This window comes from Pseudophryne corroboree, chromosome 5, assembly GCF_028390025.1.
Source record: "Pseudophryne corroboree isolate aPseCor3 chromosome 5, aPseCor3.hap2, whole genome shotgun sequence".
Classification (NCBI taxonomy): Eukaryota; Metazoa; Chordata; class Amphibia; order Anura; family Myobatrachidae; genus Pseudophryne; species Pseudophryne corroboree.
Window position 1 is genome coordinate 655,988,933 of NC_086448.1, and position 16,334 is coordinate 656,005,266.

The 16,334-nt window shown below is 42.9% G+C and overlaps 1 protein-coding gene across 1 annotated transcript in view; it reads right to left on the minus strand.

Moving 5' to 3' along the window:
* Window positions 1–4,597: 4,597 nt before the first annotated feature.
* The window catches only part of PRKDC (protein kinase, DNA-activated, catalytic subunit), an 836,940-nt gene continuing 825,203 nt past the window's right edge, over window positions 4,598–16,334 (minus strand). Inside the window, exons 85-86 of the mRNA XM_063923695.1 lie at window positions 10,734–10,873; window positions 4,598–5,222 (exon numbers count right to left, since the gene is read on the minus strand). Coding sequence (XP_063779765.1) covers window positions 5,018–5,222; window positions 10,734–10,873 — 345 coding nt within the window. The 3' untranslated portion in view covers window positions 4,598–5,017. The remainder of the gene's footprint in view (window positions 5,223–10,733; window positions 10,874–16,334) is intronic.

Sequence of the window (16,334 nt, forward strand, 5' to 3'; positions counted from 1 at the left end):
GGAGGTAAGCATCCTTGATGTCCAGAGACACCATATAGTCCCCTTCTTCCAGGTTCGCTATCACTGCTCTGAGTGATTCCATCTTGAATTTGAACCTTTGTATGTAAGTGTTCAAGGATTTCAGATTTAAAATAGGTCTCACCGAGCCGTCCGGCTTCGGTACCACAAACAGCGTGGAATAATACCCCTTTCCCTGTTGTAGGAGGGGTACCTTCATTATCACTTGCTGGGAATACAGCTTGTGAATGGCTTCCAATACCGCCTCCCTGTCGGGGGGAGACGTTGGTAAAGCAGACTTCAGGAACCGGCGAGGGGGAGACGTCTCGAATTCCAATTTGTACCCCTGGGATACTACCTGCAGGATCCAGGGGTCCACTTGCGAGTGAGCCCACTGCGCGCTGAAATTCTTGAGACGGGCCCCCACCGTGCCTGAGTCCGCTTGTAAGGCCCCAGCGTCATGCTGAGGACTTGGCAGAAGCGGGGGAGGGCTTCTGTTCGTGGGAAGAGGCTGTCTGCTGCAGTCTTTTTCCCCTTCCTCTGCCCCGGGGCAGATATGAGTGGCCTTTTGTCCGCTTGCCCTTATGGGGACGAAAGGACTGAGCCTGAAAAGACGGTATCTTTTTCTGCTGCGAGGTGACTTGGGGTAAAAAGGTGGATTTCCCAGCCGTTGCCGTGGCCACCAGGTCCGATAGACCGACCCCAAATAACTCCTCCCCTTTATACGGCAATACTTCCATATGCCGTTTGGAATCCGCATTCCCTGACCACTGTCGCGTCCATAATCCTCTTCTGGCAGAAATGGACATCGCACTTACTCTTGATGCCAGAGTGCAAATATCCCTCTGTGCATCACGCATATATAGAAATGCATCCTTTAAATGCTCTATAGTCAATAATATATTGTCCCTGTCCAGGGTATCAATATTTTCAGTCAGGGAATCCGACCAAGCCACCCCAGCACTGCACATCCAGGCTGAGGCGATTGCTGGTCGCAGTATAATACCAGTATGTGTGTAAATACTTTTTAGGATATTTTCCAGCTTCCTATCAGCTGGTTCCTTGAGGGCGGCCGTATCAGGAGACGGTAACGCCACTTGTTTTGATAAGCGTGTGAGCGCCTTATCTACCCTAGGGGGTGTTTCCCAACGTGCCCTAACCTCTGGCGGGAAAGGGTATAATGCCAATAATTTTTTAGAAATTAGCAGTTTTTTATCGGGGGAAACCCACGCTTCATCACACACCTCATTTAATTCATCTGATTCTGGAAAAACTACGGGTAGTTTTTTCACACCCCACATAATACCCTTTTTTGTGGTACTTGTAGTATCAGAAATGTTCAAAACCTCCTTCATTGCCGTAATCATGTAACGTGTGGCCCTACTGGAAAATACGTTTGTTTCCTCACCGTCGACACTGGAGTCAGTGTCCGTGTCTGTATCGACCTGAGGTAACGGGCGCTTTAGAGCCCCTGACGGTGTTTGAGACGCCTGTACAGGTATTAACTGATTTGCCGGCTGTCTCATGTCATCAACAGTCTTTTGTAAAGTGCTGACACTATCACGTAATTCTTTCCATAAGACCATCCAGTCAGGTGTCGACTCCCTAGGGGGTGACATCACTAACACAGGCAATTGCTCCGCCTCCACACCATTTTCCTCCTCATACATGTCGACACAACGTACCGACACACAGCACACACAAAGGGAATGCTCTGATAGACGACAGGACCCCACTAGCCCTTTGGGGAGACAGAGGGAGAGTTTGCCAGCACACACCAGAGTGCTATATATATATATATATATATATATATATATAGGGATAACCTTATATAAGTGTTTTTCCCTAATATAGCTGCTGTATATATTTATATGCCAATTTAGTGCCCCCCCTCTCTTGTTTTACCCTGTTTCTGTAGTGCAGGACTGCAGGGGAGAGTCAGGGAGCCTTCCTCCAACGGAGCTGTGAGGAAAAAATGGCGCCAGTGTGCTGAGGAGAAGGCTCCGCCCCCTTCTCGGCGGCCTTTCTCCCGCTTTTTTATGGAAAAATTGGCAGGGGTTAAATGCATCCATATAGCCCAGGAGCTATATGTGATGTATTTTTTGCCAAAAAAAGGTGTTTTATTGCGTCTCAGGGCGCCCCCCCCAGCGCCCTGCACCCTCAGTGACCGGAGTGTGAAGTGTGCTGAGAGCAATGGCGCACAATAATTGAAGACAGGACGCTACCTTATTGAAGACAGGACGTCTTCTGCCGCCGATTTTCCGGACCTCTTCAGTCTTCTGGCTCTGTAAGGGGGCCGGCGGCGCGGCTCTGGGACCCATCCATGGCTGGGCCTGTGATCGTCCCTCTGGAGCTAATGTCCAGTAGCCTAAGAAGCCCAATCCACTCTGCATGCAGGTGAGTTCGCTTCTTCTCCCCTTAGTCCCTCGGTGCAGTGAGCCTGTTGCCAGCAGGTCTCACTGAAAATAAAAAACCTACTTTAAACTTTTACACTAAGCAGCTCAGGAGAGCCCCTTAGCCTGCACCCGTCTCGTTCGGGCACAAAAATCTAACTGAGGCTTGGAGGAGGGTCATAGGGGGAGGAGCCAGTGCACACCAGGTAGTCCTAAAGCTTTTTACTTTTGTGCCCAGTCTCCTGCGGAGCAGCTATTCCCCATGGTCCTTTCGGAGTCCCCAGCATCCACTAGGACGTTAGAGAAAATAGGATTTTAATACCTACCGGTAAATCCTTTTCTCTTAGTCCGTAGAGGATACTGGGCGCCCGTCCCCTGTGCGTACTGTGTCTGCAGTTATTGGTTATGGTTACACTCTTGTGGTGTTTCTTTTCTGTCAGGATGTTGCTGACGTTGTTCATGCCATGGCATGCGTGTCTTCTTATTGGTTGGATTGACACACAGGTTGTGTTACATATTCTCTCAACATGTGGTTGTGTAATTTTTTTCATGCCCTTGGCTGGTGTTCTATTGAATACCACGTTCTGCGGCATGTTTGAGGTGTGAGCTGGTATGACACTCACCGTGTTTAAACAATAAATTCTTTCCTCGAAATGTCCGTCTCCCTGGGCACAGTTTTCTAACTGAGGTCTGGAGGAGGGGCATAGAGGGAGGAGCCAGTTCACACCCATTCAAAGTCTTATAGTGTGCCCATGTCTCCTGCGGATCCCGTCTATACCCCATGGTCCTTACGGAGTCCCCAGCATCCTCTACGGACTAAGGGAAAAGGATTTACCGGTAGGTATTAAAATCCTATTTTTTTCACTTACAAAATTATCACAAGGAGGAGTTTACGACATGTAAAATCTACTGTGCAGTCTTTCAGGGAGAACAGAGACGTAACTAGAATTTAGCAGAGGTGACGTGTTTAATGTGAACTATAAAAACACAACTATTGGGACATTTTTTTTAAACTGGAATGTGTATTAAAAAACTCAGTATTGCATCCTCCACTCATTACATTTGTAAATGAACAAACGTTTTTGCAGCCTGGTGGGGAAATCTCTGCTCCTCTTCCCCTTCATAGCAATGACTGCTCTGTAAGTAGTATGTACGCACAATAGAAAGGGCCTAATTCAGCATGGCAGTCCTTGGCCTCGACACTCCTGGAAAACGGGGAAGGCAGCCTCTGCCTGTCAATCACTTATGCGATCCAACCTGAATTAGGCTTAAAGTGTGTTACAGCTTGAGATCAGGCCATGGAAGTTTGATCATCATACAGATAATACTCTATCGACCTATCTTTTTTCTTTTTTTAAATTCTTTTATTGAGGTATTATAAAAGAGTAACAAAAATGTAAGATATTACAAACAATAGATCGGCAGATCACGTCAATCATTACATATGATTATTGAGAACTGCTTGTGAATGAAAAATTGGAGAAAACAGAGAAAAAAGATACATAAACATATAGAGCCAAGGATTGGTATGAACATACAATGCAGACGTAACTTGTACTGTAAAAATTTATATTGCATTGTATCTTTTTTTTCATTTTATAAAATCTTTATTTTCAAACTAATAATCGTAAAGATTTTATTCCGTTTTCTGTCCTTTTAGATAACATTACCTTATCAGTATATAGAGTTGGAGCGTGATCTGGGCACTAAACCTGAACGTAACCACCTCAATCCAATAAATATACACTTTCTGCTCATTGATTATAACCTCCACGGACCACAGTGGAAAAGATAGATGGTTTAGTATACACAGATTAGCACAGTGTATGACTAGTAGCCTTTATTAGGCAGCTTCCAATACATTAGGACAATGAAAGCCCTGAGGAAGAGACCTGCCGTTTCAAAATGTATTGGATATCTACAACCAGGAATCTGGACTTTATATATCAGTGTGGACATCACTATTGGACATCACTGCTAGCTAAGCTCAGGAGCCACTAGCAGGGTAAGGCCAGAACACCCTGTTACATTCCACCCACGGCTCTTTGATGTTTGAATTAATTCATGTTATATCTTTTTAAACCTGTTTCGATCACGCCATTCAAATTGTGCTAATCTGCCATTCTGTGTATACTAAACCATCTATCTGTTCCACTGTGGTCAGTGGAGGTTATAATCTATGAGTAGAAGGTATATTTTTTGGACTGAGGTGGTTACATTCAGGTTTAGTGCCCAGATCACGCTCAAACTCTATAGACTGTCTTACTACTAGGGGGCATCAAAGCGACCCCCAATCTGAGTGTGCTCCAGGCAGCTTCTAACCCTGTGGTAGCACCAGTTTGAGTCTCTAGACACAAAACATTGCAATGTTACTTTATCAGTATATTAGGTGAAGATATGCTTTATTTTGTTGCGACAGTAGAGGATACACTGTTACATGTAGAAAAGGGAACAGTATAAAATACAGGTACTGTATGTATAAATAGAAAATTATCAGCAATAAGTAAAGGTCAGAAATTGAAACACTGATAAGATCAACTACTTTCCTATGAAGTACATGACTGGTTTGGGCACTTTTGTTATAGGGCAATAGCCTTAGTAGTTGTAACAAATAGATCAGATTATTCTCATATCCAAGGCTCCCATCCTTGCCAGACTCTGCCCAGGATATTAGGATCTGTGGCCTGATCAATAAGACACTGTACTTGTATCTCTTCAGTAAGCCCATTGGCTGGCTCTTTTGCCCTTATGTTATGCGCCTCAAACCCTTGCGCAGCAGCCAAGAACTCCTTGTATGACGCAACTTTTTCATGTCCCAGTCGAAGTTCTTCACTATGAAGAAAAATGTAAACAATTTATAATATATGCTGTATCTCTCACTATATACATACACACACATTATATATATATATATATATATATATATATATATATATATATATATATATATATATATATATATATACACAGGTTGAGTATCCCATATCCAAATATTCCGAAATACGGACTATTCCAAAATACGGACTTTTTTGAGTGAGAGTGAGATAGTGAAACCTTTGTTTTTCAATGTACACAAACTTTGTTTAATACACAAAGTTATTAAAAATATTGTATTAAATGACCTTCAGGCTGTGTATATAAGGTGTATATGAACCATAAATGAATTGTGTGAATGTACACATACTTTGTTTAATGCACAAAGTTATAAAAAATATTGGCTAAAATTACATTCAGGCTGTGTGTATATGAAAGATAAATGTATTCTGTGCTTAGACTTGGGTCCCATCACCATGATATCTCATTATGGTATCTAATTATTCCAAAATACGGAAAAAGCCGATATCCAAAATACCTCTGGTCCCAAGCGTTTTGGATAAGGGATACTCAACCTGTGTATATATATATATATATATATATACATACACACACACACACACACATACATGTGTGTGTATATATATATATATATATATATATACACACACACACACACACACGTGTGTATGTATATATATATATATATATATATATATATATATACATACACATACATACATACATACACACAGTGTATCCAGAAAGTATTCACAGCGCTTCACGTTTTTCCACATTTTGATATGTTACGGCCTTATTCTAAAATCAAAGAAATTCAATTTTTTCACTCAAACTTCTACACACAATATATCATAATGACAATTTGGAAAAAGTTTTTTTTTTTTTGTTTAATTTTTGCTAATCTTTTTAAAATAAAAAACAGACATAATATTTAACAAGTATTCACAGCCTTTGCTCAATACTTTGTTGATGCACCTTTGGCAGCGCAATAGCTCCATCAGGTTGGATGGAAAGTGTCGGTGCTCAGCCATTTTCAGATCTCTATAGAGATGTATAATCGGATTCAAGTCTGGGCTCTGGCAGAGCCACTCAAGGTCATTCACAGAGTTGTCCTGAAGCCACTCCTTTGATATCTTGGCTGTGTGCTTAGGGTCGTTGTCCTGCTGAAAGATGAACTGTCACCCCAGTCTGAGGTCAAGAGCGCTGTGCAGCAGGTTTTCATCCAGGATGTCTCTGTAAATTCCTGCATTCATCTTTCCCTCGATCCTGACTAGTCTCCCAGTTCCTGCCGCTGAAAAACATCCCCACTGCATGATGCTGCCACCACCATGCTTCACTGTAGGGATGGTATTGGCCTGGTGATGAGCGGTGCCTGGTTCCTCCAAACATGACGCCTGGCATTGATGCCAAAGAGTTCAATCTTTGTCTCATCAGACCAGAGAATTTTGTTTGTCTTGGTCTGAGAGTCCTTCAGGTGCATTTTGGAAAACTCCAAGTGGGCTGTCATGTGCTTTTTACTAAGGAGTGGCTTCTGTCTGGCCACTCTACCATACAGGCCTTATTGGTGGATTGCTGCAGAGATGGTTGTCCTTCTGGAAGGCGCTCCTCTCTCCACAGAGGAATGCTGTAGCTCTGACAGAGTGACTATCGGGTTCTTGGTCACCTCCCTGACTAGGGCCCTTCTCCCTCGATTGCTCAGTTTAAATGGCCAGCCAGCTCTAAGAGTAGTCCTGGTGGTTCCGAACGTCTTCCATTTACGGATGATGGAGGCCACTGTGCTCATTGGGACCTTCAAAGCATCAGATATTTTCTGTACCCTTCCCCAGATGTGTGCCTCGAGACGATCCTGTCTCGGAGGTCTACAGACAATTCCTTTGACTTCATGTTTGGTTTGTGTTTAGACATACACTGTCAATCAAGTGTGGGACCTTATATATACAGATGTGTGCCTTTCCAAATCATGTCCAATCAACTGAATTTACCACAGGTGGACTCCAATTAAGCTGTTGTAACATCTCAAGGATGATCAGTGGAAACAGGATGCACCTGAGCTCAATTTTGAGCTTCATAGCAAAGGCTGTGAATACTTATGTACATGTGATTTCTTAGTTTTTTAATTTTTAATAAATTTGCAAAATTCTCAAAAAAAAAAATTTTTCACGTCGTCATCATCATGGGGTATTGTGTGTAGAATTTTGAGGAAAATATGAATTTATTCCATTTTGGAATAAGGCTGTAACATAACAAAATGTGGAAAAAGTGAAGCACTGTGAATACTTTCCGGATGCACTGTAACCTTTAAATAAAGGGATAAAGTATTATCCATTTGATGGCGGTCATTAGGTTGACGACTTTTGGTCGACATGCATCAGGCAGACATGATCACTAGGTCATCATGGTCGACAGGAAAAGGGTCAACATGAGTTTTTCAAAATTTTCACTTTTTAGGCATGTATAGCCATTTCCTACAGTACTTACACTGTTTAAAGAAGGTCCACCGGAAATCTATTTTAGGTTAGTAGATGTTTCACTTAAGTCTTTACTATATCCTAATGAAATGAATGCACTTAATTAAGTAATTTCTCATTATCAGGCACCAAAGGCCATTATTTTTAGTCTCATTCACTGGCTTCCTAAAAGCTCACTTGATATGCGAGATCTGTGAACTTTTTTTTTTAGGTATGCAATACTGATTTGTAAATGCACAATCCTTCATGCCCACACCCCCATTTTTTTAAATGGTACCTTTTCCACCTATTAGATACCTACCCATGAAGAAGTCCACCTTGGATGAAACACGTAGGTTTTAACAATTGTCACCGATCACCCAATTGTCTGAGTACCTACCGTAGAGCTCACACCTTTAAAGGGGAGGGTGGTTCAACTATGTCAACAATTCTCTCACATGGGGTGGGGGGGGGGGGGGTGTGGGGTGTGTGTGTGTGTGTGTGTGTGTGTGTGTGTGTGTGATATAATTTTGTTAAATGCTATAACCCTTATATGGGTAGCTGTAACAATAACTACACTGATTATGTATTGTTAATAATCCCAGAATCTATAAAATAAATGAATTTTGGTATCTAAATTGATTGATTGTCTTCAAATAATTTACTACTATATTTGTTTGGGTGACTTTTTGGTGAGAGGGTGTTTTTACAGGCCCCTATTAGGGAGACTATAAAAGTTCAAGAAACCTGGGAAACCTCTGCTTGAAAGATCAGAATCCAACATATTCTGTTTAATCAAACATACATATATCAGCGCACTTTGGAATCTGTTTGTTTTTTATGTTTATATTTAGTGCCTACTAACAGGGGTGCTACCTGTGGTGCTGCTGAATTTCAGTGCAAGATAAAGGGTATATTTTGTATTTGCGTGTGTGTATGTATATATATGTGTGTGTGTGTGTGTGTGTGTGTGTGTGTGTGTGTGTGTGTTTGTGTGTGTGTGTGTGTGTATATATATGGGTGTCTGTTTTTCACTGCACCCGGTCCATAGATATCTTGTCCGATCTCAAGCTTTAGGACTCTACCTTGAGATCGGACAAGAACCGGGGCAAAATACTCCTGCACCGTGGATCACTAGTCCAGCCAAGCAATCACGGAGCAAGCTGCGGCTAACACAAGCAACTACAAATGTACATCCAACTTCGGCACCCGAGAACGCTCAGGATATTACTCCCTAGCTTGCATGCTGCTGTGGGAGAGAGGACACTGTCAACTGCTGTTAAAGCATATGTGAATGCGGGAGATATTAGGATATATGGACCGGGTGCAGTGATTATATACTGTAAGTGACAACCACAGTGGAACTTTTATATTAAATCAAAAACAATTCCCAGTCACTAGTCCCTATTAGGTATAGTTAGCCTTTAATTGTCCCAGACGGAATTAATGTGTCTACACCTTAAAAACACACATGGACATACAATCCCGGAATCTTGCTAAAGCATTAACAAGACCCGGGGGGATCAATACAAACTCCACAGGCTGGGATCCAAAAACTACTTAGTAACAACTATCTAAGTTGTTGCAATCAATGTTGATTGAAACTGTTACTTAATATCATCACTAAGCAGTGTGTCTCCGGGAGTCAGCAAATGCTGGTTTTACAAGAATTTTCTGATGAATGTTTTGTGTTTTATAACAAATCATGTCTAATTAAATAATTTTTTAGTACATCCACCGGTATAACGGATACATATGTGGGATCCCTTCTTTGTTGCTGGTTTATAATTTGGGAGCCTATGCAGAGGGTTTCTGGAGATTGCTACAGTGTAATCTACAGTATTTTTAAACCAAACGAAAATAGCACTCCCTAGGGTTAATATCTTGAATAAAGTGGTTCACGCCATCTGAGGATGGAGTAAACAAATAGGGCAAAACTCCGAAAAGTTTTGCTTCTTTGAGTTTGGTACATAGGAATATGATATAGTCCCCTATTAATTATAAATGGAACTGCAGTCTGTAGCGGTAGTTAGCTTTTTGCACTGCATTAGGTTAATGGTTACATAACTTTATAAGAGAAACAGTAGATAGTCCTTTAAGACACTGATGAACCAGACATCAAAATATCATAGTGCAGTAAATGTGGTACTATAATATAGGATGTAGGTTAACAGTGACCAGGGCTGTTGATATATTGATGTAATATATGTAGGGAATAGTGGCCTTCAGTAAGTAGAGGATTAACGTTAGTAATAAATGTACTGTAGACAGCTTTATTCATACTGTATGTACACATGATGACAGAGTAGTCTGAAAATAAAGGGAAGTGAGTAGATAGGTTTAAAGAAGGGGTTTTTATTGAGAAACAGTACAATGAAATAAAATAGCAGTGTAGCAGTAGAAAGGTTTACTCTAAAAAATATTACGGACAGAATAGCAATGATATAAAAAAAAAATGAGATGAGAGAAGACGGGCTCATGATAATAGGTGTTAAACAGAGTTTTGGAGAGCGAAGGCAGAAATGATGGCAGGGTGTAGCGGTCTGCAGAGGCAGGAATATTATGAGGTATGATTTTCTCTTTATAGAAATTGGCAAAATCCACTCGCACCTTGCACCACATTTCACCTTACCTCAAAGAAAACTTTTAAAGTTGTTCATAGCTGTGGGTATGACAGGCTCTGGTGTAGGAGCTCTCTAGGATACATGCACTCCAGTGACATTACACACATAAATATATATGTCTCCTCTTACCCAACAACAGCTATCTTAGGGTCAGTAAGGATCAGACAGATGACAGATTCTGCAGATCTTGAGTAACTAGACACATGAGCAAGTGAGTAGAATATATTACGGTGGTACATAAGTGGAGATATTAGTAAAGAGGAGTATGAGCATTTAGATACAGAACAAACATGGCTGAAGATGAGGGTCACTTCCTGCATGTGCTGATGAATATGAAGCATCAATTATGTTATATCAAAGAAGCAGATGAGAGTAAAGCTAGAATGCACACGAATAAGATACATACAGGAAAAAGTGTAATTTACATAAAGACTTACCATGTGATTTCTGATGGATTTGCACCAGCTAACTTTCGTTTTGCACAATTGATTTTCTGCATTGGATACCAGTCCTGAGAGGCAGTGTCAAACTCCTTCATCCAGCTCCCTTGCTTCTTCATCTGCTTTATCTCTTGGTTCTAGTAGGAGGATAATAAGTTATTGACAAGTAATGATACAGTATAGTTACAATGTCCTGTGTGGTACAAAATATCAACAGTCAGAATGTTGACATCGATGTTAAGCTGACATGTGAAATGATGATATTCCTAATGCTGACATTGTGAATACTGACAGTATTCATAGCATTTTGAGCTGATTTGTGCACCGACTGCGGCCTAATCCTAACCTGGACTATCTATAGTCTCAATTTCTAAATTTATGTGCATGTCAGTATTCTGAATGTTGCTATAATGACTGCATAGCCATACAAAGTCATGGCATGATTTACAATGGCTCTGCTCCATCATTAGGGATCCATTATCCACTATTTACCAGATATTACCATTGACAGAGAGCCACTAAGAGACCTACAATTTGCTTGACTGCAGGATATGAAAGACCCATAATTTGGAGGAATGGCTGTGCATCCTCCGCAAGTTTTACAGATTTTCCAACAATGGAATCTGGTCTCGTTGTGACTTTTAGAAATTCACTGAAGCTGCAGAAAAGAGGATACTCTGTCCCATGATATTTGATCATGGTAGAAACCAACTTCCCTGTGGAAAAAGTTCATGATTGCCTGATTTATAATATACGCATTCCATGTCCTCTCTGCCCCAAAACATCTCCTAAAATTGATATGGCATATATTAAATGCTACCAAATGCCAAATTACTTTTTGCTGGAGAGCAGAACCCCCTGCTCTTACATTCAATAAATGAAGCCATATCAATGATCCGCAAAATGTAACACAGCTTCGATTACACCTTATATCATCATCAAATTTTCTGCCATTCGGATGCCTTGAACTCCACTGCGCTCCTCCAAATTTGAGTTTTGGAATTTAACACTATTGGCATCATGGACCTAAATGTTGGATAGTTCACGGCCTCTCTCGCACTTGTTTCCCCTTTTTGGCAATACATATGCATCACCTCTTATACAGCTGTAAACTTTTATTTTGCTTTTAATTATATCTATAGGTTTCCCCCTCCCATTGCCCTCTCTCTTTTCTGCCACCTCCCGCCCCATTTATAAAATCCAATGAAATGGTTATATTCAAAAAGGAGATTTTTGTTCTTTTTTTTTAAATCAAGTAATTTTTTTTATTGAGTTTTGTAACACATTGACACAACAAGACAAAACAACAACATTGAAATAAACTATAACAATTGCCATCAATAAACAGGTATTTTCAGATCACAGTTCGGTGTGCGTGTTAATTCTTTTCGCATATGTGTACACGACATAGAATATCAATATTATTACGAATGTCGCTCAAGTGCCCAATACCTGCCCGCCCAGCCATGTGCTACTCCAGCGATCCCACATCTCCGTAAATCGAGAGGTGGAACCCCGTATTTTATACATATTCCCCTCATGACGAATTACCTCGTTCACCAACGCCCTCCAGTGCTCCACCCTAGGCACATCTGCCGAGAACCAGACCCTAGCAATAACAACTTTTGCCAGCGTAGTGAGACACAGGACATATTTATACAGTAAGACAGAGTGTGTTTCCTCAAGATCTAACCCAAACAAGCATATACCAGGATCTAATGTAGGGAGGGATGGTGCTGTCATGATCACATCACTCCACACTTTACGCCAAAAAAGGGAAATCTCAGGGCAATCCCACAGTAAGTGCCAAAATCCGGCATCGGCTGCCCGACACCTGGGGCAGTTAGAATCTTCCCTAAGACCAGCCCTCTGCATAGTAACTGGAGTACGATAGGCCCTGTGTAAAATATAGAAAAAAACCTGCTTATATCTTATACACGGCGTAGTGTATCTAAGGGAGCTCAGAATCTGGAGCCACTGCTCATGGGACAAGCGCCCCAAATCAGTCTCCCATTTAATACGGAGATTATTTAATAGATCGGGGTAGCTTCTATTATTTAAAGCAGCATATATGGTAGACACCCTCCCCCTCTGACTCAGAGAAGTAAGCATCGTCCTAACAGGTGAGTCAACAATCAGTGGTGGGCCATGAGGGAATTGAGTTTGTACAGCATGTCTAAGCCGAAAATACAGGAACAGAGCAGTATTAGGTACATCAAATTCGATCTTCAGTTGCTGAAATGACTTCAGCACTCCATCGTGGTACAGCTGACCCAGCGCCACGACACCCCTAGCAATCCATATATTATCTAGCGACATCTCATATAGCTCAGGGTATGCACTATTGAACCACAATGGAGTACCGGCATCATGTCCCTCCCAATCATACAAAGTGTGTGCATAGCGCCAGATGAGCAAGGCTTGACGCAACAGGGGAGGCAAGCCAGGCGCTGAGAGACCAGAGAGGAGAAGCTGAAGAGGAGAAAGAGAGAAAGTAGGAGAGCACTCCGCCCGCTCAGCCAGAAACCCCATCACCGTAGTACCTAGAGAATCCCCGATCCATTCACTCAGATGAGACAGCTGAGCCGCTACATAGTATAGTCTGAGATCAGGGAGACTTGCCCCGCCGGATATCTGAGATCTGCATAATGTCCTGATAGAGACTCTCGCTGGCCTGCCACCCCATATAAATGAGGACAGAACGCCCTCTATAACAGTAAAGATCTTCTTGGGGAGGTATACCGGAGAATTGTGTAGAGCATAAAGGAATTTTGGCTGCATCACCATTTTAAATAGATTAACCCGACCCAGGACAGACAACGGTAGTTTTTTCCAGCTATGAGCCTTCTCTTTAAATGTCGCTAGAATGGGGTCAATATTTTGGGCCACATAGCTACGCGCCATAGGAGTAATCCAGATGCCTAAATACTTGAACCGCAATGTCCATTGCAAAGGATACGCCCCCTGTGTATTTTCCGGGAGAAGGCCAGAGATGGGGAAAATGTGGGATTTGTCCCAGTTAATTAGTAGACCGGAAAAGATACCAAAATTTTCCACTACCTGTAACACTGCTTGTAGGGAGTCATCAGAGTCTTGCAAAAAAAGAAGCATGTCATCCGCGTATAGCGCTACCACATCCACATGACCCCCAATCTCAACGCCCCTGACCCTACCATTACTGCGCAGCAGGCCGGCCAACGGCTCCACGGCGATTGCAAACAGTGCAGGAGATAGGGGGCAACCCTGTCGAGTGCCCCTCTCCAACGCAAAAAGCTCAGACGTGAAACCATTAGCCGTCACCCGAGCCACAGGCAAGGAATACAACAACTGGATAAAGCTAATAAATCGAGGGCCAAAAGCAAATTTCTCCAGCACCCCCCACAGGTACCTCCATTCTACGGAGTCGAACGCTTTGGCCGCATCAAGGGACACCACCACCGCGTCCGACCCCACCACATCACCCCTCTGGAGATGACAGAACAGTCTACGCAAATTTTGGGCCGTGGACTTACCTGGCATAAAGCCAGTCTGGTCCGGGTGAATTATTGTTGCAATTACCAAATTCAATCGAGATGCCAAGATTTTTGCCAGTATCTTGACATCAGTATTGAGGAGGGAAATGGGTCGATAAGACTCGGGGAGCAGGGGGTCCTTCCCTGGTTTCAACAGGACAATTATATTGGCCTCGGCCATAGAGCGCGGGAGAGCCCTACCCTCTAAGAGTAAGTCAAACAATTGTAGGAGATAGGGGGCAAAAAACGTACTGTATTTTTTATAGACTTCCCCCGGAAGCCCATCGGATCCCGGTGCCTTAGACGCCGGGAGAGACAGGATCGCAGCCTCCACTTCTTCCAACGTGATAGGTGCATCCAAAGCCCCCGAGTCCTCCCGGGACAAGCATGGCAAGGTCAACTGGGCCAAAAAATCCCGAAGCTGATCGTCAGAGTAGCTGGCTCGGGAGGCATAGAGCGAGGAGTAATAACTACGGAACGTCTCCGCCACCATTGATCCAGAGTAACACAATTGGCCAGCAGAGTTCTTCACACACTGAATTACAGTTCTAGGGGAATCGGACCGGGCCAAAAAAGCCAAGTAGCTGCCATTCATCTCCGCCCGAAAATACTGCTCATGTCCTGCAAAAAGGAGTCTACGCCTGGATTTCTCAAATAAACAATCCGACCACTCGCTCTGCGCGCTCTTCCACAACAGCTCATCAGATCGCAGATGGGTAATAAGGTATTGAGACTCCAACTGCCGGCACAAAGATTCCAACCGCACCTCTTCCCTCTTACTAAACGCTTTAACTTCAGAGATCCGCTTTATAAAGGAGCCTCGCAAAAACGCTTTAAAAGCATCATGTTTTAGCGGCAGATCACTGAATAGTAAATTGTCTTCCTGGAACCCTTCCCAAGTGGCAATCAGGTCTGCACCCTCCCCCAGCAAAGTCAACCAAAAGGGGTTAAGCTTCCACATTTTTGCACCCCGCTCCCAACCAATATTAACTGTAACTAAAACAGGAGAGTGATCCGATATACCCCTAGGGAGATAATCTACCGCCAGCACGTCCGGGGACAGATCAGGAGAAACCAAAACCAAATCAATACGGGAAAAAGCATGATGGGTAGCGGACTGACAGGAGAAGTGAGTAGCTGTGGGATTACGACATCTCCATACATCCTCCAGCCCCAGCTCCCCCACCAGTCTTGCGAACGGGGTAGGGGACGCTAGGGGAGGGGAGGACGCGACAGACTCCCTCCACCTGTCCATACCACCATCCATAACATTGTTGAAATCCCCTAGGCATATTACAGGGGTAGCAGGGGACCGGGCCAGGAATCGGGCAGCATGACGGAGAACCTCATTATTATATGGCGGGGGGACATATACTGCTAATACATGGAACAATCTGCAGTTGATATAGGCTTGTAGGAAGACGTATCTGCCATATTGGTCAGTTTCACAGTCATCCAGGTGAAATTGTACGGACTTTCTAATCATTACAGAAACGCCTCTGGCACTGCTAGAGAAAGTGGAATGATACACGTGACTAACCCATGGTTTTTTAAGTGCCAACACCCTACCTCCATGCAAATGTGTTTCAGAAAGACAAATTATGTCCGCCTGGTATTTTTTAACCTGAGTCAGGACCAACGATCTTTTAATTTTCTCATTCAATCCCCGAACATTCCAGCTGAGCAGACAAAGCCCCTCAGAAACAGCAGACATGGAAATTATAGAAGGAAGGTGCAACAGGATAGATTAAAGAGACATATATCAAAACCTGGCATCGCAGCAGAGCAAGGCTGAGCAAACAATAAACAGGGACAAGAGCAACCAGTCCCCCTACGCCCCAGGAGACAAAAGAGCACAGAGCAGTATCGTACGGATATAGCGTGTCATTGCACAGTACGCACAGAACTAAAAAGTGATGGCTTAGAAAAAAAAAAAAAACTAACCCCCCCCGCACCCACCCTGTATCACCTCGCAAACTTAAGGCATACCTGGATCCCATAACTCCCATTAAGTAACCAAACTAAGGGATAAGGGCCTAACCAAAGAACCTTAGGAAAAGCCCCTACACTATTTTCGGCAAGAGCT